The following is a 26,803-nucleotide window of genomic DNA, read 5'->3' as shown; positions in this document are numbered from 1 at the left end:
CACGTGCCAAGTTCTCTATAAAGCAAAGTATTTACATGGAAAATAAAAAATCAAGTAAGGTAAGCAAACCATTGATTTCATGTCTGATCTTAAAGAATCGTGGTAGTTCTGCTGCTGTAAGAAAAAAGGCATGCGTGAGCTTAGCCACTGTCCAAAAAGCAGCTGACCACTCACGGCTATTTCAATGACGGGCCACTTGATGCACTCAAAGTCGGAGATATTGCTGTGCTGGTCACTCTCTTCACATACTGGTCCTGCCTTTGGGGAAAAAGTGAAACAATATGAGCTAAGTGCGCAAGGCCACAGGTAGCATAAGAAGCAGAGGCCACAATTAGCAGTTCAATCAACGGTAAACGCCAAACATACGAAACCTCCGCAAACTCATCTGCACTGGCTTCATTGAACGAACTAAAACCTTGCGCTAAGACGCATGACAGCCACCAGCACGCGTGCACTGCATTAGCTACATGCGTTTCTTGTCAAAGCTAGCAGAGCATATGTAGTTAAACAATGCAAATTCCTTGGCATAGGCAATGATTTCATGTGTTTACTGAGCACTATGTGCCTTAATAATTTTGGCATGCACATGCGCTAAGAACCTCCACATAGGGAAGGTATGAAAGGTTAAACAGTTTCAGCAGTGCGACAGGAATGGCTACATAGTGCATTTTGCAAAATTGGGAAGTTTGTACAAGTGTTCAATAGTGCAATCTCGCATTATTCCTTAATCTAAAAAAAACAATCCTAAATTTAAAACCATTTTTGTTGACACTATCTGCAAAATAACATGCATCAAGCAGCCTCCCACACTATCAACTCCAAGCATATCAGCATTTTTTCTACGCTACAGCACACAACAGACTTCCACAAACACAATCACACTTTGCAAAGTGCCTGCCTGAGCCAGGTGGTTCTGTATCACTGGTTTTACCTTACAGCGCAAAACACAAGAAACGGGACACACGCCGAGTTCCAACTGGTTTGCTACATGCTTTTAGCAATAAACCACACCAGTGGTGCTTCCATCTCATTCAGTTTACCACAATGTAAGGGGCTGCAAAACCATTTGGAGAGTTGGCACTTGTCCAATTTGTTTCGCTAACACAGAACCAGGTCACAAACACAGCTGGCTAAAGGGCACTGACACACTTTTTAAACCTGCGATGAGCGAGAATAGAAGAGAATGGACTCTGAGATGGCTTTGAGAAGTGAGGACTGGCAGCGAGGGCAATGCCATTGAGTTACAGATCCAAACACAAGAACCTCGAAGCTGCTCTTGGAGTGATCAGGCAGACATCAAGTCCGAGCGTTGGAGAGCACTCAACAGTAGTGAGTGGCTCCCGGAATCGACAGATGCTACTCACCGTAATTGTGGATGGCAGAGAGCTTCCTACTCGTGCATAACTGGTAATCGAAATAACCTCAGATTCAGTCTTGGGCCGGCTTGTCCCCTTGTCATTGCTACTGGTCTGCCTCTGTTACCACTGCTCAAGCACAGACTACTGCAGACTTTTTTTAACACAAAAGTGTTTTATGTCAGGGTGCAGCAAGAATCGACCAACATTTCCATGCCACTGAACATAGGCGGAGAGTACGGGGGGCTGGGGGGGGCAAAGCCCCCCCTGGTGCCGGCCCGGGATATTCTTTAAGAGCTTGGCTTAGGTCCCCGTCCACTGACAACATACTGTTGGCCGTCCTGTCTGGCAGATATTTCACAGGGGGCTGTTTATGCTTGCTTCTTTCTCATTTCAGGCTTTTAAAATTCGGATCATGGGCCAGTGACAAGTCAAACATTCAGTGGAAAATGCCCCTCAAACGCATTTGTATGTGCAGGATATGTTGTGTTGATGCTGTGACAAGTTAAGAAGTCTTGAACCGCGTGGCGACTGGTTTTCAGAACTCAAAAAAAAAAGCTACTGAGAATACAAAGCAGTCCCGACACAGTCAGTCAGTGAATGCGTTCGCACAGACTTACTCGCCAATAAAACGAGGGTAACTTCTTGGTCGTCTGGGTACCCTTCAAGACGCCTGCCTGCAGGGGCGTAGCCAGAAATTTTTTTCTGGGGGGAGGGGGGGGGGGTTATTTATTTGGATACCCTAAGGGCCCGGAGGGCATTACATAGGGGGTGATTAATTGGAAGCGAAAGATACAGTCACAATTCAGGCATACAGTAATTGAAAAAGTAATACTATCAATACAATGTGAAAACGTAAAGATGATAATTCGGGCATACAAAAAAAAAAAGAAATATTATAAACACAATGCAAACAATGCAAACCACATGATTTACAATTATCAATAGTGCCGGGATGATTATTTTCTACGTTTGTACAGTTTCTGAGAAGAACACAATCAAGGAACACATGCGGTATAAGTACTATAAAAATGATTTATTAAAAAGTGGTATCGCGCTCGAGAAATGAGTGGAGCGCTAAGTGGAAGGACTGGTGATCGTTGATGGTGGCAATGTTAGATGGAAGTGAATTCCATTGATCTATTGAGAGCGCGAGAGGTGAATTGTGGTATTTATCAGTGTGAGAAAAAATTGCTTTGACTTTATAGGCGTGGTCTAACCTAGAAGAGGTCTGGTGCGCGGGATAAATGTGAGATCACGAAAAAGACATGCCGCTATGGTAGAGGGTGTGAAAGAAGGATAGCCGGGCAAGTGTTTGGCGCAAGGCGAGTGAATGCATATCAAGGGTGCTTTTTAGTTTTGTGACACTTTGAAATCTAGAATAGGATGATAAGATGAACCAGGCTGCTTTGTTTTGGACCGCTCTGGGGTGATCTGTCCAGGTTACGTGATGGGGATGCCAAATAATAGATGCATATTATAACGAGGGACGAATGAGCGAGTTATAAGCTAATAACCTGGTGTCGTGGTTCGCAAGATGAAGGCGTCGCTTCAAGAGGCCAAGTTTCTTTAAGGCTTTACATACACACATACATACATACATACTTTATGTATGTTTGTGCGTGCATTTGTATGTGTGCGTGTATATATACGCAAGCAAAAGTGAAAATTTTCGGGGGGGGGGGGGTGTTTGAACCTCCCCAACCACCCAGCCCCTTGGCTACGCCCCTACCTGCCTGTAAAAGTGCGGAGAAAAGATGGTACGCAAATTTGGTTGATCAACAAAGGGTTGGTGGAAAAATTCGTAACCTCAGCTTCGTACAAAGTTCAGTGATAGCGAATGGGATTTGCTACCTTCTGAGAATTATTTCTGGCCATCTTAAATTGAATTCACTGGCATAATTAAAGCTTCCTGTGGCAACATTAGCCTACTCTTCCCTGTCTGGTGCACGTTAAAGTAGGGCATGTCAATAAAAAAATTCGGCAGATCACACACATTGTGGGAATCGATTTTATGCGATGGAGTCAGCGAGTAGCAGCCTATGCGGCCTTTTTCGCCTTGAGCCTAGAGTTACGAGGTGGATCTATGTCTTTGTGTAAATTGAAAAATAAACCTGGAGTCTCCCATTACAGACTCTTCATAATGATATCGCGGTGTCGGCACCTGAGAGACTGAAGTTATATTAAATTCTTTAATTTGGAAGTTGCATAATCTCTTCCTCTCTCTATATATATATATATAGTGTATTTATTTATTTATTCATGTGGAGAGTGAGAGAGAAGAAATGTGGACGAGCAAGTCAGGCCCCCGCCCCCTCCGGGAAAATGAAAACTCTCTGCCTGTGCCATTGCACATCGTTTATCCTCGCTTTCCCTTTTACTGTCCCAGAAGTGACACCAGTCGATTATGAAGAAGTGGCAATTTTTAAGGGCTCGTTTTTCTTTGTTAGACACAATATTAATGAGAACTAACAGACAATAATGCCGAGGAAAGTATAGGGGACATTATTAGTAGTAAATGTGATGTAAATGTGAAGAAAAAAAGTGGACGAAAAGATAGCTTGCTGCGGGCAGGGACCGAACCTGCGACCTTCGAATAACGCGTCCGATGCTCTACCAACTGAGCTCCCACGTTTAAATACACATATATACCCCATAAAGTGGACGGGGAGATGGCCGCCGCGGTAGCTCAGTTGGTAGAGCATCGGACGTGTTATTCGAAGGTCACAGGTTCGGTCCCTGCCCGCGGCAAGCTATCTTTTCGTCCACTTTTCTTTCTTCACATTTACATCACATTTACTACTAATAACGTCCCCTATACTTTCCTTGGCATTATTGTCTGTTAGTTCTCATTAATACCAGTCGATTATGCAATGTATCAATAAATAGTTCCTCAGTAATTCCGGCTACTGTAACTACACTCAGTGCCTCTTCCAATTGTTCTTTCTCCCTGGTTTTGAGGGAAATGGCATTGCCCTCTAGGAACGGAGCACCTCAACACAGCTAAAGTGAGGTAGACTTGGCACAGACACCATCAGAGCTTTCTGTTCTGTAATGACGCAGCTTCACAGCATGCATGGATTTTCTTCATCATCATATTAGCCTAAGACACCTGGTTTCTCCGAAGTGCTGCTTAAGTGTACAGCACCAGTGTTTACACGCCATCAACGTCTTTACTTGCGCAGCAACATCGACAGCGGAATGCCACGACAGTGTTGGACCAGCCAGAGACAACACATTCGTACGTAGGAATTACACGCTATATATGAACTGTGCTGAGCATGTCACGAGTTACCGGGCTGCCACAGACACATCCGAGCGCGACGAAAATGCTCAAACCTTCAACAAAACCACTTGCCAACAGAATGCCGCGTGCCATGCAAAGCTGCAAGACAGCTGCCGACCCATAAAAAGTGTGCATACAATGGCAGCAGAATGTCCTCGAAGTAATTTTTGGAGACCACCTTCGGTCTCGCTTGTATCGTTTCAGAATGACCGTGGTTCTCACCATACCCAGTGTCTAAGTGTTACCGTATTTACTCGAATCTAAGCCGATGTTTTTTTCGAAAAAACGATGTGCAAAAGTGGGGGGGGCGGCTTAGATTCAAGCACAATGATTAAGCTTTCTTTTTCTGGCCTTGCGAATTTCGAGGGTCGGCTTAGAACCGGGGCCGGGCTAGATTCGAGTAAATACGGTATGTCAATTACTTCAGATACCACAAGGGGTTGGTCATCGAGATGGGGGAAGTGTGGCACTAGGTATCAACATGGGTGCATCTCATGGTCACACCACTGTGCAACATGGTCACACCGATGTGGAACATGGTCACACCGATGTGCAACATGGTCACACCGATGTGCAACATGGTCACACCGATGTGCAACATGGTCACACCGATGTGCCTCCTCCTACCACTCTGGATATGTCGCTTCCCCTTGTGTCCATTTACCATCAGAAGGCTTCAAACGCAAGGTTTGACAACCAACAAGTAAAACATTTTCAGAAACAGAAGAGTTGACATAACGTTTGTAACACTGTAAACAAACGAATTCATAAAAGTAATTAGCACATTATTTGGCTCCCATCTAACACCGGCGGCGTCACAAGTGGGAATGTTTCCTTCTGCATTGGAGAAGTGCTTCAATGCAAGTTTAAAGAAGGTGCACACACATTTGCCAGCTTATCAAACTTGGTCTTGCATACTTGTTTCCAACAAACAACGAACCATACGACATGCATGCCGACTACGGAATCAAATGTGAAAATGTTAGGCCCTCTCGTGCATAGTGCAGACACTTACATCACTGTTCCGAACAGAGAGGTCAATCGGGGTGATGTGGTAAGAGATGGGGACCGACTTGTACTTGCGCTTCCACAGCACAATTGGGTTGTCAAACATCTTCAGGTGGACTATGGACTCTGAAGTCAGCCAGCCAGGTTCAACTTTGTCCTCACCATCTGAAAGGAGGGGGACAACCTGCATGAACGACCTACAGTGTCACACACAGCCTACCATGACAGTGCAGAAGAACTGAACATTGGAAAAACTGGGTCGTGGAACCAATGCCACAGGCTCGGCACTGGTAAAAAAACAGCAAAAGAGCAGAGACAAAATAACTGCATCGATATTACAATTAAATGAGCTAGTCTACGAACAATGCCCATTCGCATTATGAAGTTTGAATGTACTTTTAGGATGGGAAAGTGTTCAAAGGGGCAGCACTGAATTATGGAAGGGCATAATTACTTCATAATACAATGCACAAAAGTGTGAGAATGCTCTTCCCTTTTGGCCATTTCAAGCTTTGATAACTTGAATTACCAAGTACTATATAGTCTGTTAAAAAACATGAGTTAGCTCGGGACATAAGGTCCCTACTTAACATCCTCCCTACCTTTCCCCCCCTTGTCTCTCTCTTCCCTATCACTGAACGAAAGAAGGGGAATTTTAGGGGCTCATTTTTTTTTCTAGACACAATTAGTATACTAAAAAACAATAAAGCCAAGGAAAGTACAGCTGTGTAGTAATTATGATGTAAATGTGAAGAAAGTAAAGTGGACGAAATGAGAACTTGCCACCGGCAGGGACCGAACCTGCAACCTTGAAATATTGCATCCGATGCTGTACCACTGAGCTATGGCGGCGGTCATCCTCCCACCACTTTCTGGGGTATATATGCGCATTTAAAACATAGCACTGTTAGTCAGCGCCGCTAGTAGCCATGATGGCGAGTCTGGAACCTTGGCTTTCTTGTCTGTTAGTACTAATTATCTTTCCTATCACACAATTTTTTAAAAAAACATCAGAACAGAACCTAGATAGTACGGAAACTACAAATAAACACAATGTAGTACACAACAAAACCACATATACAATGCAAAACACTAGCACTATCTATATAATTGCATTAATGTCAGTTGTTGCAATAATACAACTAGTGAAGTTCAAAACATCTATAGATCTTGCTTCTCTTGCAAGATGACAAGCAAAAACAGTTGCAAAATATGACATTACAGTCCACAACAGCTCAAAATCAGATGCACAATAACTTTTGTATGTGTGCTAGTGCTCTTAAATGCCACAATAACCTGTTCTTGCTGAACAGATCTTGAAATTCCCCTGGCACAAAGACGAAAGGTTAAAGGAAAGCAGACAGGTTAGCATTTGTCTGCTGTACAAATAGCTCATCTTGTAACGCATCCATTTTGTATGCAGGATATACAGTAGAATCTCATTAAAAGTAATGCAAAGGGACAAGGAAAAACATGCTCTCTTAACAGGAGTTTTACTAAGAGATGCAGTAGTCAAATAGGTACAAAGCCAACCAAATCGAAGACACTTGTCCCATTTAGGCAGCAATTTTATTGAAGATATTTCCACTTACCGAGATCCTACTGTACTACAGGCAGTTACAACCTAAAAATAAATACGAGCTCCGCCCACAAAAACTTGGCGCACTTGTCCATCACCTATGTAAGAGAGTCGTGCAAGCTGGTTTCCTTTAGAGCCATAAGTACCTTTTCTGTGCTGACATAAATACCACGCACATCGATAACCATATGTTCTTCATTCCTATACAAAATATGACCTTTGAATAAGCAGTGATGTCAGAATATCTGATGGAATTTTGCCTGGACGTTCAAGTTTGCGACTCTAAACCAGCGACACGAACATGTGCCTGTATGGGTACACCAACTATCTGAAACATGTGAAAAATGCTTGCCATCATAGAAATGAGCAAGTGTGATTGGATGTAACGTCAATGCATATTCTCTCTGGTTGGGACAGTGATGGCTGTGGGTGGAGCTTCTTTTTATTCTTAGGTTGTAGCTGACTATAGGTTTTAAATCCAGGTACTGACAGCAAGGAACAAGTTCCCTCTAACAGGTACTGATGTCCCAAACATAGTGCTTTATGGTTAACTGGAAGGTGAGCCTTGCAGTGCAGACTTTTCTTTTTGCCACCGTTTACTTGCTAAACCTTCTCCAATCACAGACAATTTCTTGGGGAGGTTTCATCCAACACTTAATAATAATAATAATAATAATAATAATAATAATAATAATAATAATAATAATAATAATAATAATCACACCATCTCCCGCTAAAGGGGACCATGAGGTGATGCGAAGCAGCGTTTCGGCATGTATAGCCTGCGTTTCAGAGGGGGAGGGGAAGGAGGAAAGTGGAGAGGGTAGTGGAGAGGAGGAAGGGGAGAGGGGAAGTGGAGAGGGGGAGGGGGAGAAGGGGTGTGTGTGGAGAGGGTTTGCTCTTGCGCACTAAGGGTGGTCGCGCCACACGCCACTACCGGATTGAACTCCGCTATAAGATGCTTTACATCTCATAATAATAATAATAATATATACAGCGCGTCCCAACTATCACGCAGCACGACTGAAAAACAGAGGAACGGTATTACACAGAGCAAACCTAGTTCATATTGGAGCAGCCACCACTATTTTTTTCGTTAATGAGGTTCAATTAATTAGTTGTAATTATATTTGTAATTCTACAAGTACTCTCCTAATTATCAAAATGTCAATGAGGCATATTCAAGTGACACCTAACTGCACTATTTTCAACAACGTACTAACTGCGCACTCATTTTTTCCGGTTGATAAAGAAAGCCCGCAAAATCTGAAAAATGACACATGACTAGACTGTTGCGCGCATCAGGAAGCTGCGCTCTCATATAGGCTCACTGTGAGGTAGGTAGCCAGTATGAAGGAAAAAATGCACAACGGAAAAAATATGGATCGCCCTATCTGCCATTCCCCGGCCGAAGAAAAGCACTGCTTTGATCTTGCATAGTCAGGCCATAATCAGAAAGGCACTCTTGCCTCATTATCAATGAGAACAGTCTGTCGTGAGATCTGGATAATGATAGTGCCGTTACAATTGAGTGGAATGGATCCCTGCAAGATTGAGACATGTTGGCGCCCGACCTGTACCCTTCCTAAAGGGCGAAACGCTGTCTCTGGCAACAGACAATAGGCAAAGCAGTTGCTTGCAGTAAGCTCATTTGAGGGCGCTGCTTTCTTTTGCGGGTGGGAGCATAGTCGCATGTTATTTTTCATATTTTGTGGGCTTTCTTTATCAACCGGAAAAAATGAGCACGCAATTAGTACATTGTTGAAAAAATTTGGCAGATCTCACGCACTGTGGGAATCAATGTAATGCGAAGCAGCCAGCAAATAGCTGCATACATTCCCTTCTTTATCTTCGAGGAAAATGAAGTCATTCATGTTATGACATCTAGTTCACTATACATCACATGTTTGTTATGCATACATGCATGCACAATCTTTAATATAATGAAACGCATGTTCTGGTATATACAATGCATGACCTCTCATTTATGTTCGTCACGCATTCATGTCATGCCATACTAATTTTGGTGTATATCCCGTTAACAAAATGGCCGGAAGCACACCAAGACAGTGTCATGTAAGTCATACCCCACATGACATGCATGTCATGATTTTCATGTTATCACCTGTCCTTTATGTTCGTCATACAGTCACGTCACGAAACATCAATTTTGGGGTATACCAAGCTAGCGAACCGGGCACGAGTGCACCATGAGCATGGCATGTAAATCATGCTGTACATGAAATGCATGTCATGATTATCGTGTTACCACCTGTTATGTTCATCATACAGTCCTGTCACGCAATACCAGTTTTCGTGTATATCAAGCTAGTGAAACAGCCACTGCGCGCCACGAGCATGGCATGTAAATCATGCCCTACACGACTTGCATGTCATGATTTTCATGTTATTTACCACCTGTCATTTATGTTCGCCATACAGTCACATCACCAAATATCAGTTTTGGGGTATACCGAGCAAGCGAACCGGTCGTGAGTGCACCATGAGCTTGGCATGTAAATCATGCTGCACATGAAATGCATGTCATGATTGTCACGTTACCACCTGTCATTTATGCTCATCGTACAGTCACGTGACACAATACCAATTTTGGTGTATATCAAGCTAGCAAAACAGCCGCGAGCGCACCATGAGCATGGCATGTAAATCATGTTCTACATGACATGCATGTCATTATTTTTATGTTACCACCTGTGATTTACATTCTCCATACAGTCACATCACGCAATACCAAATTTGGTACATGTCAAGATAGTGAAATGGCTGGCCGCAAGCGCACTATGAGCAGGGCATGTATGTCATGGCGTACATTACATGCATGTCATGATTGTCATATTACCACCTCTCATTTATGTTTGCCATACAGAAATGCTTCGTCGTAACAGTTTTGGTATATATCCATCAAATTAAATGGCCGCGAGCACCCCGAGACCATGTCATATAAGTCATGCTGTACATGACATGCGTGTCATGATTTGCATGATAGGACCTGTCACTTGTTTGTCATACAATTTTGTCACGCCATACCAATTTTGGTATATATCAAGCTAACGAAATGGCTGCAAGAGCAGCAAGACCAAGGCAGGTAAATCATGCCGGTCATGATATGCATGTCGTGATTTTCATGTTATGACATGTCATTTATGTTCGTCATACAGTCATGTTATAACATACTCATTTTGGTATACGTCCCATGAACGAAATGGCCAGGAGAGCACAAAGTCGTAGGCGGCTAGATAGATACGCTCAAAGTCACAGAAGTTCACTAAGAAATGCTTCACATTTAAAAAGTGCAGTTAGATGTCATTTGCACATGCCTACATATGCCTCATTTTGATAATTATGCGAGTACTTGTCGAGTTGTCAATTTAATTATTAATGATTAATTATATCTAATTAACAAAAAAATTAGCGGTGGCTACTCCAGTCTACTGGGGACAATCAATATACACCAGGTTTGCTTTGCATAACGCTGTTCCTCTTTTTTTCAATCATGCTGCGCGATAGTTGGGACACCCTGCGTGTGTGCGTGTGTGTGTGTACACACTTATATATATATATATATATATATATATATATATATATATATATATATATATATATATATGTGTGTGTGTGTGTAGACTACGAAGTAGAGGATGTGCAAAACTAAAGCTTTTTGATTTTTTTTCTTATGTTTCAGCTGGGGACCAGCCTTCAAAAAACACAGATACAGAAATGGCATCGTGTGTTCCCTGAAGAAGCATGCGAAATATGAAAAATAACACATGACTATGCTTCCCCCTCCCCCCCCCCCCCTCCCCCGCAAGAGGTGGGAGCATAGTCTTTCTTCAATTGCTACATCACAGTGAGCCTCTTTGAGGGCGCTGCTTCCTGATGCGCGCTGCAGTCTAGTTACGTGTCAGTTTTCAGATTTCGCAGGCTTTCTTTATTAGCCAAAAAAAGAGAGCACGCAATTGGTACGTCGTTGAAAATAGCACAGTTAGATGTTATTTGAACATGCCTACATATGCTTAATTGACATTTTAATGATTAGGTGAATATTTGTCAAGTTAGAAACATAATTAGGACTAATTAACTAAACCTAATTAAATAAAAGTTAGCAGTGGTTACTACAGTATACTGGGAACAATGTGCACTAGGTGTGCTTCAGGTAACGACGTGCCTCATTTTTTAAACTGTGCTGCGTGGTAGCTGGGTAGGTGTGTGTGTGTGTGTGTGTGTGTGCGTGCGTGCGTGCGCGTGCGTGCGTGCGTGCGCGCGCGCATATAGGGCTTGACATGCCAAGCCCACAATATGACTTGAGGCAAGTCATGCTGAGGAACTCTGCATTAATTCTGGCCATCAGGACTTCCCTAACACACACCTAAATAGGTACACGACTGTTTAAGCAATGCACCACCACTGCGCCTCTGCCAGGTTCAAACCCACAGCTTCATGAGCGGAAATGCGATGCCATGGCCCCGAGCTACCGTTATGGCTTGCATCCACCTCGATTGCGAGACAGGTGAAAAAAGCACAGGTATATCCTCCCAGTTGGAAGATTAACCTTTATCAAGCCTGAACATTCAGAAAAGGAGAATCTCACAACTCGAGGGCACCCACACCTATCAGCTCCTTTCATATACACCCCAATGCAACTACTGAAAGGGCCTAAGACGCCCTTATTCAATATCAAGCACTGAGAATTTCTCAGCAGGAATCAAAACAGTGCAGGCTGCTTCCCCACAACCTCACATGCCGTTCATCACTGAATGAAAGTATCAGCAATGCCTGCACCCATTTTTACCACTGGTCAACTTGTTCCCCATGAGTGTTCAAGGGTTAAGAGCTGTGCTAGCTTGCAGCTCACTGCAATGCATACCGTAGTTGCCAAACATGTCGACGGCGGCATTGCGATCGACAGTCAATTCATTGGCGCTCACTGTACGTGGATGCCTAACTGTCTCCCATCTGCGCACAATGACGTTGCCATTCTCCAGCAAGATGCCTATCAGGTAACGGAACTCCAGCGTCTTGTGCAGCGGTGCCGACACTTTCACACCCCACACTTTCCTGCGTCAGTGGAGAAGAGACAAATACGCCGAAGATGAGATGGCGGCACAAATGAGAGGAGACAGGTAGTTGAGAACAATGAGTAATGAACACATAAAAACCTAAATAGCACACATCTCATATACAACTCTGACCAATCAGCCAATAATAATTACGAACTAGCAAGGCCAGTATTATTCTATGTCAAGTATGCCAGAGATAAGCTTGCCAAATAGAACTGGCAAGCATACATAAGTACTAAAACAAAGAAGACAGCAAAAAAACATGTAAGCTCCTACTTCATCACTAGAGACAGGATTTTAGGCAAATGTCTATTTTGTTCCTTGCGCTCCTATCGCACCATTTTGATATACGACCGTGAATTAGAGGTTAAGAAAGGCTTTTATAGTGTTTCTGTAGTGCCTATAAATGCCGATTTTTGGCATTCGTGCCTAAATGCTTACAAATGCCTATAAATGCCTATTTTCAAGATTGACACTTATATGAACGCTATTTAGCCTCAAGTTTCACGCCTGGGTGCTATTTGAGACCGTCATTCATGTTACCGCGTAACACTGACTGTTGGGAACTATGGCGTTCAACCTAGTCCTCTAGTTCAACCAACTCCCGGAAACAACCGCTAGCAGCAGTGAAGTGAGACACACTGGCGAGCATTCACCACCATGCTCACATGGTGCAAGCGGTCAGGGAATGCAAACCGCAGAGAGCTGTCAGCGGAAAGGAGAGCGTAGACCAAAAGAGAAAAAAAAATGTGATCTGCACGCAGCTTTTGTTTTGTTTGTAATTTACTTTTTAAGGTGTTCACTGCAGTAGCGTAGCCAGAAATATCTTTTTTTTTTTTGGGGGGTGGGGGCCAACCATACTTTATGTATGTTCGTGCATGCATTTGTATGTGTGCATTTTTTAGACAATACAGGTTTTTTATAAAAATTCTATGACAGTCAGGCTCCTGTCGTTTCTGCACGTGAACTCTATGTCGAGGCGGAAATACTTTACCGCAGCTAAAATGACGTTGATGCGACTAATTAACAAAAACTTGTTAATTAACTTCTTAATTATTGACTCGAGGGCAGGTGTTTATATTGCAAAGTTGTAGTACGTGCCAATTTATGGCATACCTATTTTTTAGAAATCCCAAAAGTTGTAAGTAGTTTGAGATATTCATCGTCAAATTTCATGGGCTAAATCGAAACTGGTAGCGCCCGGCACGCACAAAGCGCGGCGGAACACCGAAATGACACGCGCCAGGAAAGTGATGAAATATGAATGGCGCCTAAGGAGAATCCGGTCAGAAAAATTGGCAAGCATTCTGAAACACACTAGTAGACAGACAGCTTAATACCTGCGTGCGATGGGTGGTGCTTATTTGTTTCTTTCTTAAGCTACAAAGAGGAGCAAGAATATTTCGCCTGTCTGCAAGAAAAAGCGCCGCAGTGGCCACCCCGGAGTTTCATGCTTCCCAGAAAAGGTTGATATTGCGGTTTTCTTGTGCGCAGTTTGAAAGAAATGGATAAGCACCAAACACTATGCGCAAAAGGAAGGCGATGCGCGGGCGCAACTGAGATGACTTGCAGCTTTTCACGAGAACATACAGCCGCGGCGCACAGTCATTCAAGTTTCATCCCTCCCATGTGAGATGGGTAGTTCCAGTCTGACGTAGCAGAACGGTTTCGTACGCACATTATGCGATCAGTTTCGATTTCGCCCATGAAATTCAATGACGAATATCTCTAACTACATGCAATTTTGTGATTTCTAAAAAACAGGTATGCCATAAACTGGCACGCACCGCAACTTTGCAATTAGACACCTGCACTCAAATCAATAATTTAAAACTTAATTAACAAGTTTTGATAATTAGTCGCAACAGTGTAATATTGACTGCAGCAAAGCATTTCCTTCTCGACGTGGAGTTCGTGTGCAAAAACAGCAGGAGCCTTACTGTGATAGGAATTTTATAAAAAATCTGTATTGGCTAAAAAAAACACCCTCTATACATACACGCAGAACTGTAAAGTTTCGGGGCGGGGGAAGGGGTTGAACCCTCTTCCCTCTCTCTCTCTCTCTCTCTCTCTCTCTCTCTCTCTCTCTCTCTCTCTCCCCCCCCCCCCCCCCATTCTGGCTACGCCAAAGGTTTGCCGCAACGGGAGAAATGGGCTCTACGCAATTCGACTCGGCCAATAGGAGGAATACCCCCCTTCTGGTTTTATTGTGGTAGCAATTGTACTCGGCGAGTTTTTGCCATCGCCACCATGTCCCAGTTCAATCAATATCAATAAAAGCCATAAACAGTGATGCTACCGAGGACTTCTGATTTGGAGAAATTTTTGGAGCAGCAAAATTTCTGTTTTGGAGCACTTTGGGGCAGCAAAATTTTCATCTTGGAGCACTTTGGAGCAGATAACTTTGCATCTGGGAGCACTTTAGAGCAGCGAATTTTACATCCTGCAGTGCAATACAGAAGCACATTGCATTAACATTCAAGCACCTGAGTATTATTATGGGGCTCTTATAAAGGCTAGAAATATTTCGATTCATTGCAAATCTCATGGAAAAAATCAACTCAGGAGCATAGGCGTGCGCACAGCTAGGCGGGGGGGGGGGGGAAGGGGGGGCGCCCCCCCCCCAATCACCTAAGAGGGGGGGGGCGCAAAATCTGCCCCGTACATTGACCCTTGCGATAGCAATTATATGGACACTCTCGGCGGATTTTTGCCGTCGCCGTTGCCGTAATTTTCCGTATAAAGTCCAAATTAATAACATCACCACGCGCATTCTAGCCGCGGGTAAAAGCTCGCGAGCGCTGGCGACGAACGCGGCTGAAGCGGAGATTAAACTAGCCGGCCGTCTGTCCCCGCCGCACGGACAGCGCATGAGATAACATCTTCCCTCGTGCGGGCCTGCCGTCGACTGCTCATCAAACAGAGAGGAAACGCCCCGCCCGTCTTTCGTAAGAAGCATGAAGGGACGCAGGGGAGCGGAAGGGGGGGGGGGGGGTGAGCGCATCGTTCGAAGGGCGCAGTCGCTTGCGCGCGCGCTATCTCGAGGCATCAGGCGACGGCTCGTAAACCTGCTGTGCTCTCAACGCTTACTTCGCGTTTAGAGAACTCAGGGCAAGAAAACGCTTCGGTTCCTGGAGGGGCCATATTCGCTTAAACCAGCGTTTTGTTGAGTTCGCGAGATCGATCCAAAAGAGTTAGCTGCTAGTCTTACTTCGTTTCACAATACAATTTTTGGTATCGCATTCATTGCTTCGCTCTGAAACGAAACTGAGTTTTTTTAACCGTTAGCTATTGACCCCCGAAAGCGAGGGGCGGACGTGTAACATGGCGTAGCCGCTTCACTGTGGGCCGTCAGCGACGGGCCCGCTACTGACAGCTGCGCATTTGCGGCTGCTCCGACCAGGAGATATGATTTTACTAATGAGATGACATTTTTAAAGAAGCAACCAAAAAATTCGAATTGGAACCTTAGCACGTGAGCTCGAAAGGGCAGGGCCTTTTAGGGGTATTTACCGCAGAGTGATTACAAACTCGGACGCGTGCTGGCGGAAGGAATTACGAAAAAGCTGTTCTGGATGAAGATCCATGGATAAAGTATATCCGAGGAAAAGTGTCAACGCGTTTCCACCGTTCGCGTGCTCTTCCATAAACGCGAAGCAAGGTAAATTCGATATTGTTCCATATATCTACTGCTAGCGATCCCAGATTTCATTCCGCGATGTCCGGAAACAGAAGTGACAGACATTTTAGCGGCACTCATGTAGTTATTACTGAACATTGCTTTCCTTACGTGCCATGCGACGCTTGAAACGAGCTATCAGCAGCGTTTCTGGAACAGACGACGTCCGCCGATGAATCGCCGTCGCACTTTCTCGCTACCGATAGGCCTAGACGTCACGAGCCTCTGCGGAGAGCGCGTTTTGCTGACGAGCCGACTTGCAGAACAGAAGCTGCATCGGCACCGTGCATGGCATCGTGGCTTACTCGGAACGCACGCGCGAGCGCTATTTATTCAGCGGAATAATTCTTGGTCCATGACTGCGACTTTATTGGCAGCCCCAAGATCGAGCTGCACATGTTCTGACGCGCCGGCGGTGCGATTGCCGGTGATAGACGGCCCCAAACCCGAGACTTTGGCGCAGTTTGGCGCAAATTTCGCTTATATTATCAAGGTGGCGCAGTAAATACCTGGTAAATACAATTTGGCGCACTTTGGCGCAGTTGGCGCAGGAGTGGAATTACTGCATAAAGAAAAATAAATTAGAAGAAAAAAATTCCGAAGCGCATTACCAGGATTCGAACCTGTGACTCCTCTCTCCGCAGCGTGCTGCGTTAGACAACTAGGCCACGCATCATTCATTCTTTGGAACACTAACAGCGGGCTATTTATATACACCATTTAACGGTAGCGGTACGCAGAGCTAGGAGGTGCTTCAGCGTGTGCAGTATCACAACGCGAGATTGCCCTAAAGGTGCGCTTTAAGGTGGCGGTTCCACTACCACCATCTTGCCAATAGTTCGAAAAACGACAACAGACGACGCCACTCATCCACGTTTGCAGAAAGCGAGAAAATTGCGCGCGCAAGTATGGTCAGCGTCGCCTCGCGCGTGTTTTATATGTTATATGTCGCGCTAGGTGACGGAAATCGGCCCACAAAGAGCAAGGAGCACAAACGCGGACGGCGTCTTTCACCTACAATCGGGGCCAACTGTTGGCGTCGTTTCAACGACATGACGATAAGTGCCCCAGTTTGTAAGGACAAACGCTCGCTTCCTATTGCAGCCCTTGAGAAAGGACAGCGCAGCGTCTAAATACAATCGCTTGAGAACAAAAAAAAAAAAAAACACGCACACACACGCACACTGGTGCGTACAACAGCGTGCACTCACACACGCACACACACACGCTCTCACCCACACGCACGCGCTACGCTCTCACTAACGCACTCACTCACATAATATAATGTGCCTCAGTGAAATAGTATTGAACAAAACATCAATCAAACGCTTCGCAGCGTTTCAGTGGAATTGCACGGCCGCTACTAAAACAATCATTTTTGTTCATTTTAGCGACCGTGCCAGTGACTTTTATAGCATCGCGCGAGCGCATGTCTTTTGTGTGTGTGTGTGGGGGGGGGGGGGGGGGGGGCGTGCTTTTGCTTATTACAATTGGAGGAGGAAAAAATGGACAGACAGATTTCAGCAAATTATAATTCGAGAGTTATCTGCGAAATTTCATCCTCTCAAACTGCAATAAACGGTTACCAAAATAAAGTACATCTTGATGATCAGTTGAACACATGACTACCACTAATTACCGGAGTTAGAACCTCCTAGAACACATGCTTCTGCCAGCGAGACGTCTGACAATGAATGCGTTTGCGTGAGGAAGAAGACAATGGTTTTTCCATGTGAGGCATGATTTTTTTCTCTTGGGAACAGTAATAAACCAAGATGGTTTGTGCGTTGGAGGGCAAGACACCCCATTATTTTCGTCTCTTTGTTCTCATTTGTAACCTTTCGTGACGCTGTGCAGGCGCGTTCGTGGTCGTCTCGCACGAGCGTTTACAACGATGAAAGCCAGGCGCAAGACGCGCGTAGTCACACATACTGCTGACTGAACTAGACGGTTTCAAGGTTACGATAGCAGGAGCACGTGGTGTACCCCAAGAAACTTCCTGTCACCTCATTTATTATTCTGCAACACCGAAGCGTAAAGCGTTTTTTTAAGATTTGTCAGAGTAAGGGAATACTCTTTTTCCAGTTTCACATAAAAGAAAGGCGCTTATAGTTAAACACTATCTCTTTTAGCGTTGTGTGTAGCTTAGAAGAATATTTAATTCAAATATTTCGCTACACACAGGGAGAAAAGTGTTGAAACTCTACGGGCTACTCGCCAAGGCTTTTGTTCCCCGCCAATCTTGCTAGCCTACGCCAGCGCACGAAACCGGAAGCGGTCCAGGGCCTGTGTTAGTAAACAGTGAAACCCTCTATAGCTTCCACAGCGTTGCATATATTGTATGAAACTGAGTATAGGTACATCGGCCAGCGTAGGCGTGCCCAAGAGGGGGCTGGGCGCCCCCCCCCCCTTGGGAGGGAGAGAATACAACATTTATTGGTAGAAATAAGTCGCTATTGGGGGTGGGCCTCCTAGTCCGGAAGACCATTGGCTCTTGCCGCCGCCCGGGCACGACGGTCGACCAGGGCTTGTTGCTGCACTGGGTCAGAGCTGGACAGGGTCGCCTTGGGGGCTTACATGACCAGTCATGTAGGCTTTTACAGAATCCAGTTTTTATTTATGCTTGTTCTATAAAAGCATGAATACACTTATTTGTTGTGGAAAGCTGTGGTTTTCCTTTATTTTGACTTACAGGCACCATCGACAAGTTTTCCATTTAGGTTGCCGCAAAAGTTTTTCAACAAAATGTTCGTCAGTAGCATATGTATCGGCACTGTTTTGTACATGTGGCCACTCTCACGTGCGTCTAAGTCAGGTTATTCTTCGTTGACCAGACATTGCACTGTCCGCCTTGTACTTTGCTACGAACTAGTTGTTATCCGATCATTAGTAGTAGTTCTGGCTACGCAGCAAGCCGCTTTACGACAAAGTAGCAGTGCGCAACAGCGTTATCCCCCCCCCCCCCCACTAGGTAGAGTAGTCCTCCTCAGTCGAACTGTTTCCTGACACCGTAGCGCTCATTAGTGGCAAAGACAGTGATCGCCTTATCCGAAGTGAGTGCGTCTTTTCACAAAGCACAATATAACTTTTCCAGGGTCCCGTAAATTGAATATTCTGCCACGTTGACTAGAACGTTCTGCATCTTCAACAAAGTCTCGCTTCTGTCGCATCGTTGCAACTAGGATGTAATTACCTGATTGGGTACAACTTACCACTACTGGTCAGTGGAAGTTGTCGGCACAGCGCTCGACAGGCATACTTTGAAAATTCCGGCAATGACAAGCTTTCATACGTTCACCATCGTGTCCCCTTTGAAGCGGCGCTACATACGTATCATTCACACGGCATGTCAGCGTCATTCCTTTCACAATTTCGAACCTCACAGGCACGAAAACACTCAAAAGAACGCGCAAAACACGAGCAGCTGAACCACAAAGAGATGCACATTACTAAAGACGTGCCGGGGAACACTGGTTCTAAGAACGCGTGACGAACGTGCAATCTTCCTGCATACCGAAACCATTTGCCGCTTGATGAGACCGGCCCACCTGCTGACGTGGGGCGAGTGGAAAGGGTTTATCACTAAGCCCTCCTCCTTTTACGGTTGGCGTTTGTTACGCGCGGCGACTAGACTTAGCTAGTGAAGCAAACTATGAGGCCTGGAGATATAATTCATGCCTGTTCTACCCGTTTTATTATGTTTAATTACGCCACTTTTGGCGAACGCTTGAACTCTCATAAAGCAACTTGATGTTTCATTTCATAGATGGAGCTACCACCAAAAAACGCCTGTGAGACTTATGATTCATTGAAAATATTTTGTTTGAAGCACTGAGTGGTCAAGTTAGTGAGCACAAGTAGATAAAAGACACAATATGCATCTACTACTGTGCAATACTCGTTGGCAATTAGCGTCTAAAAGAAAAAAAAGCGAGTTTCTACGGGACTGGTCAGCAGGAAAATTACGTAAATTCACTGCTGTCTTGCAGGTTCCCTAATAAAGATAAAGGAATTTTCTCTTCATAGAATCATAGAAAGGGCCTTGCTTCTTCATTATGTAGAAGTTCACAGTATCAGCTTGTGTAGTTTTGTCGCTTCATCGGTAATGCGTGACCAAGTACAGCCATAAACTGCCGCATTGACACAATAATAATTCATCAAGTTTTCGTCAGAACACAAAGCAACTTCGCATGGAAAATAAGTGTAATGTAGTCTACGTAGCCACTAAATATTATCGTTCTGCTTTGAAAAGTAAAAAAGATATTCTCACAAAAACTTTTAATATTTTGCCCATTTTCATTGGAGCGTAAATAAATTACTAATTATTTTATGGCTAATATCTCTTCATAGAAACCTTAAATAGCACTTCTTCTAAAGGCACGGTAAATTTGGTCTTGTTATGTTGAACAGTTTCGCCGTACTGGCAGTACAACGGAGGCTTGTACAACGAAAATGCCTTTTGTTGCTCACACTATTTTCCTTGCTATTAGGTAACGCTTCCGAACAGGCATTAACACCAGGTGTCATTAGAAAGCGGAGATCATAAGCTTTCTGAATTATTACAATTAATATTTATTTGTCAAGCGCAGCGAGCACAGTGCATCCGCAAACAATGCGTAAAATGCGGAGGGGGGTTCGCCGGAGTGGGACCGCCACCTTAACCCTTTCGGCCCTGGCGGTGTCAATTGACACCATAACACAACAATTGCCCTAGCACCTGGGAAATGAAACCAAAACTGCCCATTCTTGGGGGAATACTTCTTCACTCATCCCCACTGCGATTAACACTAAAATGGTGACATGCTTGCGGAGCTGGTAGCCGCAAAGAAGAAGAAGCTTGACCGAAGTCGTGGGTGACGCCGAGGCGGGTCAGCTGAGGCGGGGAAGCGCCATTTTCGGATCGACGTACCGAAGCTGTTTCAATGAGTATCACATTGAAAAATGAGGCGTGGTTCACATTTTGTGTACTCTAGTGAATAGCAGTAAAAAAGATGTCATTTTTCTCATTTAACAACCGCTGAGCCCTGATGACCTAATTTGATGTCATGTCTGTAAATCCATTAATACTTGCACCACTGGCTCAATTTTTCGTTTCTGGTCTTCTGAAGTCATAGCCATTAGGAAAACACGCACAAACAAAGTCCCCGACCAAAATAAAAAATCCAGGGCTGAAAGGGTTATAGGAACGCTCCTAGATTTCGCTTCAGTTTAAAACCTGCCCTTGAGACGCGCACTAAAAAGTGGCTCATTTCTGTACCCACTCGTGATGTGGAACTCTGGGTAAACAAATGCGTCGAACGCCACGGCACGGCAGGGTACGCGGAGGAGTCACTCCACACGCCACAGTTTTCAAGAAAAAAAGAACACCTAAGAACGCTGGGTTGTAGCGCACTGCTCAAACACAAAGGAGTAACAACTGCGACAGTTGTTAGTTTGCGCTCGACCTGTGTATAGCTGTGTGTTCTTTTCGAGCGTCTTTCCTTGTGTTTGAGCAGCGCGCTGTAAGTGTCGTGCTTGTCCAGTCTGTGTTCTTTCTGTGCGTCCTTTGCACTTGAGCGGTGCGCTGCAAGTATCGAGCGGCTTGCCGTTTTATGTGTGACATTGTAATTGGTTGCTATCTTCCCTGCTTCGCCCTTGCGGCAAAACTGCTACTTTTTTTAGCGGTGTGGCTGTCTGCTCCTGCTCTGCCCTTCTCAGTCATGCCGAAAAGACACCCAGGAGTGTGCTGATTCGACAGTGGACACTTGACTCACCCTACAGAACATGGGAGAGACTGTTCTGCGAACCATGCGCGACAAGGCACAACTGCACGCCTATGTTCAACTGTTGGCACTTTTGTGCCATCTTAGGCAGTGACATTTTTGTCGTCCTGTCATTGATAGAGGTCGCGCACGTCTTGGTCTGAAATTATTTCCATTGATGTGAAAGTTTATTGTGTCTATATTTACGATATTGGAGGCCTAAAACGTTGTATTGTCTGCCTATTTTTGGCACCTAACACAAGCTTTTTTAATGCCTAAAATCCGGCCTCTATCATCAATCTCGAGAAAGGCATGACAAAAAAGGGGGCGAGGGGAGCAGTATCGACAGAAACCCAGCCATTTGAGTACAGCAAATGGAGTCATGAACCATCCATCGGGCTTGGTGAGAAAACACATCATGCGGATAGCAGACAGTGCTATGAACATCACTGGCATAAATCCAGAAAGATACGGAGGAAACACATCGTGATGCCATGGCGGCCATTTTGTTTTTCATAAATGGCTGATTCCACGTAAGATTGAACAATCAATGGCTGCTCGACCTCTTAAATTTATTTCAAAATTTTATATATTATTGTCTGATGAGTGGAAAGAAGAGATCCACAATTTGTCTTGCCGCCAAAAATTTTTTCGAAGCACAGGGAATCAATAATGACGAAGAGGTGGAGTAGAGCACTCATCCACTCTGCTGTTTTGGCCAACTTTCGTTATGAAGTGCACAAAATATATAAAAGTTAGGCAGCTGAAATTTCTTTAACTAAATATATGCATATTTTTGTTTCTGCTCAGGTATTTTTAGTTTTTATGTATAGTGTAGATGTTTTTATAAAAAACCTCAAAATTGGCACAGGAAACATTTTCTTTAGTTTGAAGGTCTTTATCTCAAGAAAGCCTTCTACCAGAGTGACGAAAATTCCGCATTACGTTCTTCACATACTTATCTACCAAACTGCCGAATCTTATATTTATATAACTTTGCAGTAAAGGGATACGATCGGGCTAAGTTCAAGAAAACACCGAACAATGGAAACTTCCGACGACAATTTAAAAAAAAAGACATTTTTTTTATATTTCTTAAACTTTGTCCACTTATTCTCCACATCAGCTTCCACAATCATTGAAAACATATTGCATAATTTCGTTGCACTAATAGTTACGGCCCCTCCAATGAGAGCCTTAGGCAAGGATTGGCAATTGCGACTTCTTGCCCAGCAAGTGTATAAAGTGCAGGCAGGATTGGATTTCTTTTTATTAAAAGGCCAGCAGTACCAAAAAAAGTGTCGGCGGCACTGAAGACATTAATTTTAAAATTATTTGGTCACTGCAGCGGCCACGAGCGCAGGGCTACCAAACAGGCGCGCATGCACCAGAGATGCTCGTTGTAAGAGACGGCGCAATGAGAGCTCGTTTTCGCGTCCTCAGACCGATTGAGTTCAAAACAGCAACACCTCTCGGGTGACTTGAACGCACGTGCACTGGAGCTTCGCTATTCTATCCGCCCTCTGTTCGCTAACACGGCATAGATGGAAGCAAGATGGAATCTCTATAAGGGAGCTATGAGGGCTCGCTTCACGCACACTGCTGCCAGAGAAACTGCGCTGCGCCAGTTGCGATCAGTGGAAAGCATCAACGTGGCGCTCCAATGGCAAAGCAAAATATGGAATGTCAAAGGAAAGAAAAGCAAAACTATCGGTAACCGGTTGCGCTTGCCTATCTTAGATGTCGGCAGCATACGGCCTGAACTGGCCGCGCGTTCGGTCTGCTGTTCACACTTCACTCGACGCCGATAGTGCTTGCGCTTTGCTCTTACTCTACTCCTCCTGTGCGTCTCACGGCGAGAAAGCATAGCTCTGAATGAGTGTGTTGTGGAGACTACCCTTCGAAGCACAAGAAGCTTAATTATTGCAAAGAAGCCAAAATTTTGCAGAGTTACCGACCCAGACATCAATGCTTTGAAGGAACCTTTAAAGGCCAACTCCGGCGATTTTTCGAGGTCGATGAATCTCAGTGAAATTCGCTGGGTACGTTCCTTTGCACGTTTCCGTCATTTATGCCAAATTACAGGCTTGAGGCATGCGCAGATTGTTTGCAAATGAATTTTAAAGATTGTCTGCAAACGCCCTCCTGGCTTCCCGCAATTATTGGCAACATTGCGTCTGTGACGTCAGTGTTGGCAAGGCGGCGGAAGTGACGCAGCCGAGGGCACCGCTAACTTCGGCGCTTAGGCCGCTACAGCGAGCGTCTGCTGTGCACAAGGCGACAGACAGCGTTGGTTTGGCCGGCGCTTCGCTGGTCGTCCCGGCTGTCACAGTTTTCATACTCCGCGCCGGCGTGACCGGCATGCCTTGCACGACTTCCGGTTCGTTCGTAACAACGTGTACGTCATACGCAGACAGTACACTCGGTTGGGTTTCGGTTTCGGTGTTGCGCTTTTTTGCTTATTTAAAATTATTCTCCAATTTGCCGAGTATTTCTGCTATCGGGCCCGTAACAGGAGCGTCTCAGGAACATAAAAGCACCATTACTTTGACATGGCCGAAAAATCACCGGAGTTGGCCTGATCAGTGACTGTCAGTGAGACGGACTACTTGTGCTACGTGTGCTTTTGCTAAGACTGCAATGAAAGATCTTCACAGAGCACGCAGTTGAACGATGACATTCTTATGCCCCCTGAAAAAGAAATCGACGTCATTAACCAGATCACTGCGACTACCAGTGTGTCCTCTTTGAAACCTCCTGGCACAGTTAGAAGTCGGTTCAGGCCAGCCTACATCAAGAGAAAACAAACTGAAGTGCAGAAGGTGGCAGAAAGTAGTAGCCGAAAATGTTCGCTAGAAGATACGGCGGGCGTAAAGTTAAGGTGATGCATCAGGAAATTCAGCTGAAGGAAAGTGCTGCTTCTGAGCGCACTGGACCAAAAGCTTTCGGCAAGTTCATGCAGCAACGACGGGACCCCGGGAACGCTGTCAACTCCTCACTCTCCTGCCATCCACACTAGCGAAAACTTAGATTAAGAAGCTTATTTCCTAAGCATGGAAGCATCGGACCTTCAGACCTGCATGGTGCCCTGAGCCTTGCCTAAGCGTCGCATTGGAGGGGCCGTAACTATTAGTACAACGAAATTATGCAATATGTTTTCAATGATTGTGGAAGCTGATGTGGAGGAGAATAGGTGGACAAAGTTTAAGGAATACAGTCGCCGACCGATAAATCGGACACTAATAATTCGGACATGCTCGGTAATTCGGACAGCCACGCGGCACCGCCGATGATCCCATAGAAGTAATGTGTAAAGACGACCGATATTTCGGACAGCTGCGAGATCTACATTCGATAATCCGGACCCTGTCCGAGACTGTCGTGCACGCCGAATCGCCAGCCATTATCTCCTCCGTCACCCGTGCCATACAAAGTATGGCCTCAGAGATCAAAACAAAAGCTAATTGGTGATCTATGAGGCTTTATTTCGATCGCTACTTTATGCCTCAGAGATTTGTGATTGGAAATGCCGATCTTGGAGGCACTGGTCAACTGTGGGAAATCGTATCGCCATCACGAACATCCTACATTCCGGTTCCTGTATCCCCGCGCTGCACTACAGTGGCTAGAATACTAGAAGTGTGATCACCGCCAAGCGGCTGCAATGGGAGGTAGTGACGCCGCCTTGCGATGTTTCCGCTAGGTGGCGCGCGCTGTCGTATACACGTCAGGCTCTCAGGCTGCGCATGTTGTTCAATGCTGGAACTCGCCGGTTAGACGTGATTCTTTTGCCTGTTTACGCTGTTCTTTCGTGCTACATTTGCTGGTCGGACAGCCTTGTCGTGTTTACGTTATGTCTTTTGCGGAGTGTGTGCCATGAGCAGACGTCAGAGCCACTGTTTTGTGCCCAGATGCTCAACTGGGTACAAATCGTGCAAGCAGAAGCTTTCATTGTTTGGAGTCCCGAAGACGACCATTTGTTCCAGCAGTGGCAGCGTAATATACCAAGAGCAGACGAGCCTTTGGAAAAGAATGCTGCCGTTCCAATCCCCGAGATCCAATCGAAAAGCTATTCGGGATGATTCGTCAGTTATCCGGGTGCAATGATCATCCCACATCGACCCAGTTCCTTACTGCCGTGAATTCCCTTAGCTTTTGCAATTTGGTAAAAGCACCAGACACGGGCAACTGTGCAGGTGAGGCACTTACATCATTAGTTGGAACTGATGAAGTGGCCATCCATGGACAATTTACTGGACACTGGAAACCTGGACGAAGATTCAAGTGTACTACAGGCATCGACTCTTTCTGACCATGTGTATCCTGTGCAAGTCAGTGACGGAAGACTGGTGTACTATTCGGCCGGCTATGTGGCACGGAGGAAACTTATGGCAACGAAATGCCAGGACTGTTTTGAGCAGGTGCTCAAATCCCTCGAGAACGCAGATAAGGATCTTGCGTCATTCACAGCATTCTGTGATGTTGGAGGGCTTTTGTACCTGTCACCTGAACTATTTTCATTTGTGGAGGCACTGGAGGACACATTCACATCGTGGTTCAGTTATAATAAGCTCTAAAGGGACAAACTTGGCAGTGGGCTAGTTGGTTAAACATTATCGATGATTTTTGCGCAAACTTTACAAAAAGTGACTGGGGACAGAGAAGGACCACACACACGGCACATATGTGGTCCTTCTCTGTCCCCAGTCACTTTTTGTAAAGTTTGCGCAAAAATCATCGATAATCTCTAAAGGGACACTAAGTTGAACTTCTTAACTCAATGCAGACCGTACCATCTGTATAGTGTGCGACGCACACAAGCAAGATCTGACGAGCAACATAATCAAGTTTTTTGTTCTCACACGGCTTCACTTCTTCACGAAATCTCTAAACAAACAGAGAAGTTCTGCAAGAGAAAGATCAAAGCACTTCAAGTTTCGAAGGGCGATGTTATGTGCATCACCCTGTAATGTGCTAGCTTTCTTCCCTACTTTGATTCCCCCAACTTTAAATAAAATGTGTGAGAAGAGTAAAATGCTCTCCGATTTTCTGTGCAGTTGTTAATTGAAAAATATTT

The 26,803-nt window shown here is 45.0% G+C and overlaps 1 protein-coding gene and 1 non-coding gene across 5 annotated transcripts in view; one reads left to right on the top strand and one right to left on the bottom strand.

The window, feature by feature from the left end:
- LOC119389923 (glycerophosphocholine phosphodiesterase GPCPD1) overlaps positions 1 to 26,803 on the bottom strand; it is a 151,905-nt gene that overhangs the window by 74,172 nt on the left and 50,930 nt on the right. For all 4 annotated transcript variants that reach the window (XR_007415497.1, XR_007415499.1, XR_007415500.1 and 1 more), the window contains exons 3-5: positions 12,114 to 12,304; positions 5,657 to 5,814; positions 175 to 258 (exon numbers count right to left, since the gene is read on the bottom strand). Coding sequence is in view for 1 of the 4 variants with exons in the window: in XM_037657359.2 (XP_037513287.1) it covers positions 175 to 258; positions 5,657 to 5,814; positions 12,114 to 12,304 (433 nt within the window). In the remaining 3 variants the exon portion in view is untranslated. The remainder of the gene's footprint in view (positions 1 to 174; positions 259 to 5,656; positions 5,815 to 12,113; positions 12,305 to 26,803) is intronic.
- Trnat-ugu (transfer RNA threonine (anticodon UGU)) lies at positions 4,034 to 4,106 on the top strand. The gene has a single exon. It is a non-coding gene; the product is annotated as a tRNA-Thr (tRNA).

Source organism: Rhipicephalus sanguineus, chromosome 1 (assembly GCF_013339695.2).
Source record: "Rhipicephalus sanguineus isolate Rsan-2018 chromosome 1, BIME_Rsan_1.4, whole genome shotgun sequence".
NCBI lineage: Eukaryota > Metazoa > Arthropoda > Arachnida > Ixodida > Ixodidae > Rhipicephalus > Rhipicephalus sanguineus.
The sequence above is the reverse complement of the archived record's forward strand: the minus strand, read 5'-3'. Positions and strand labels throughout refer to the sequence as shown.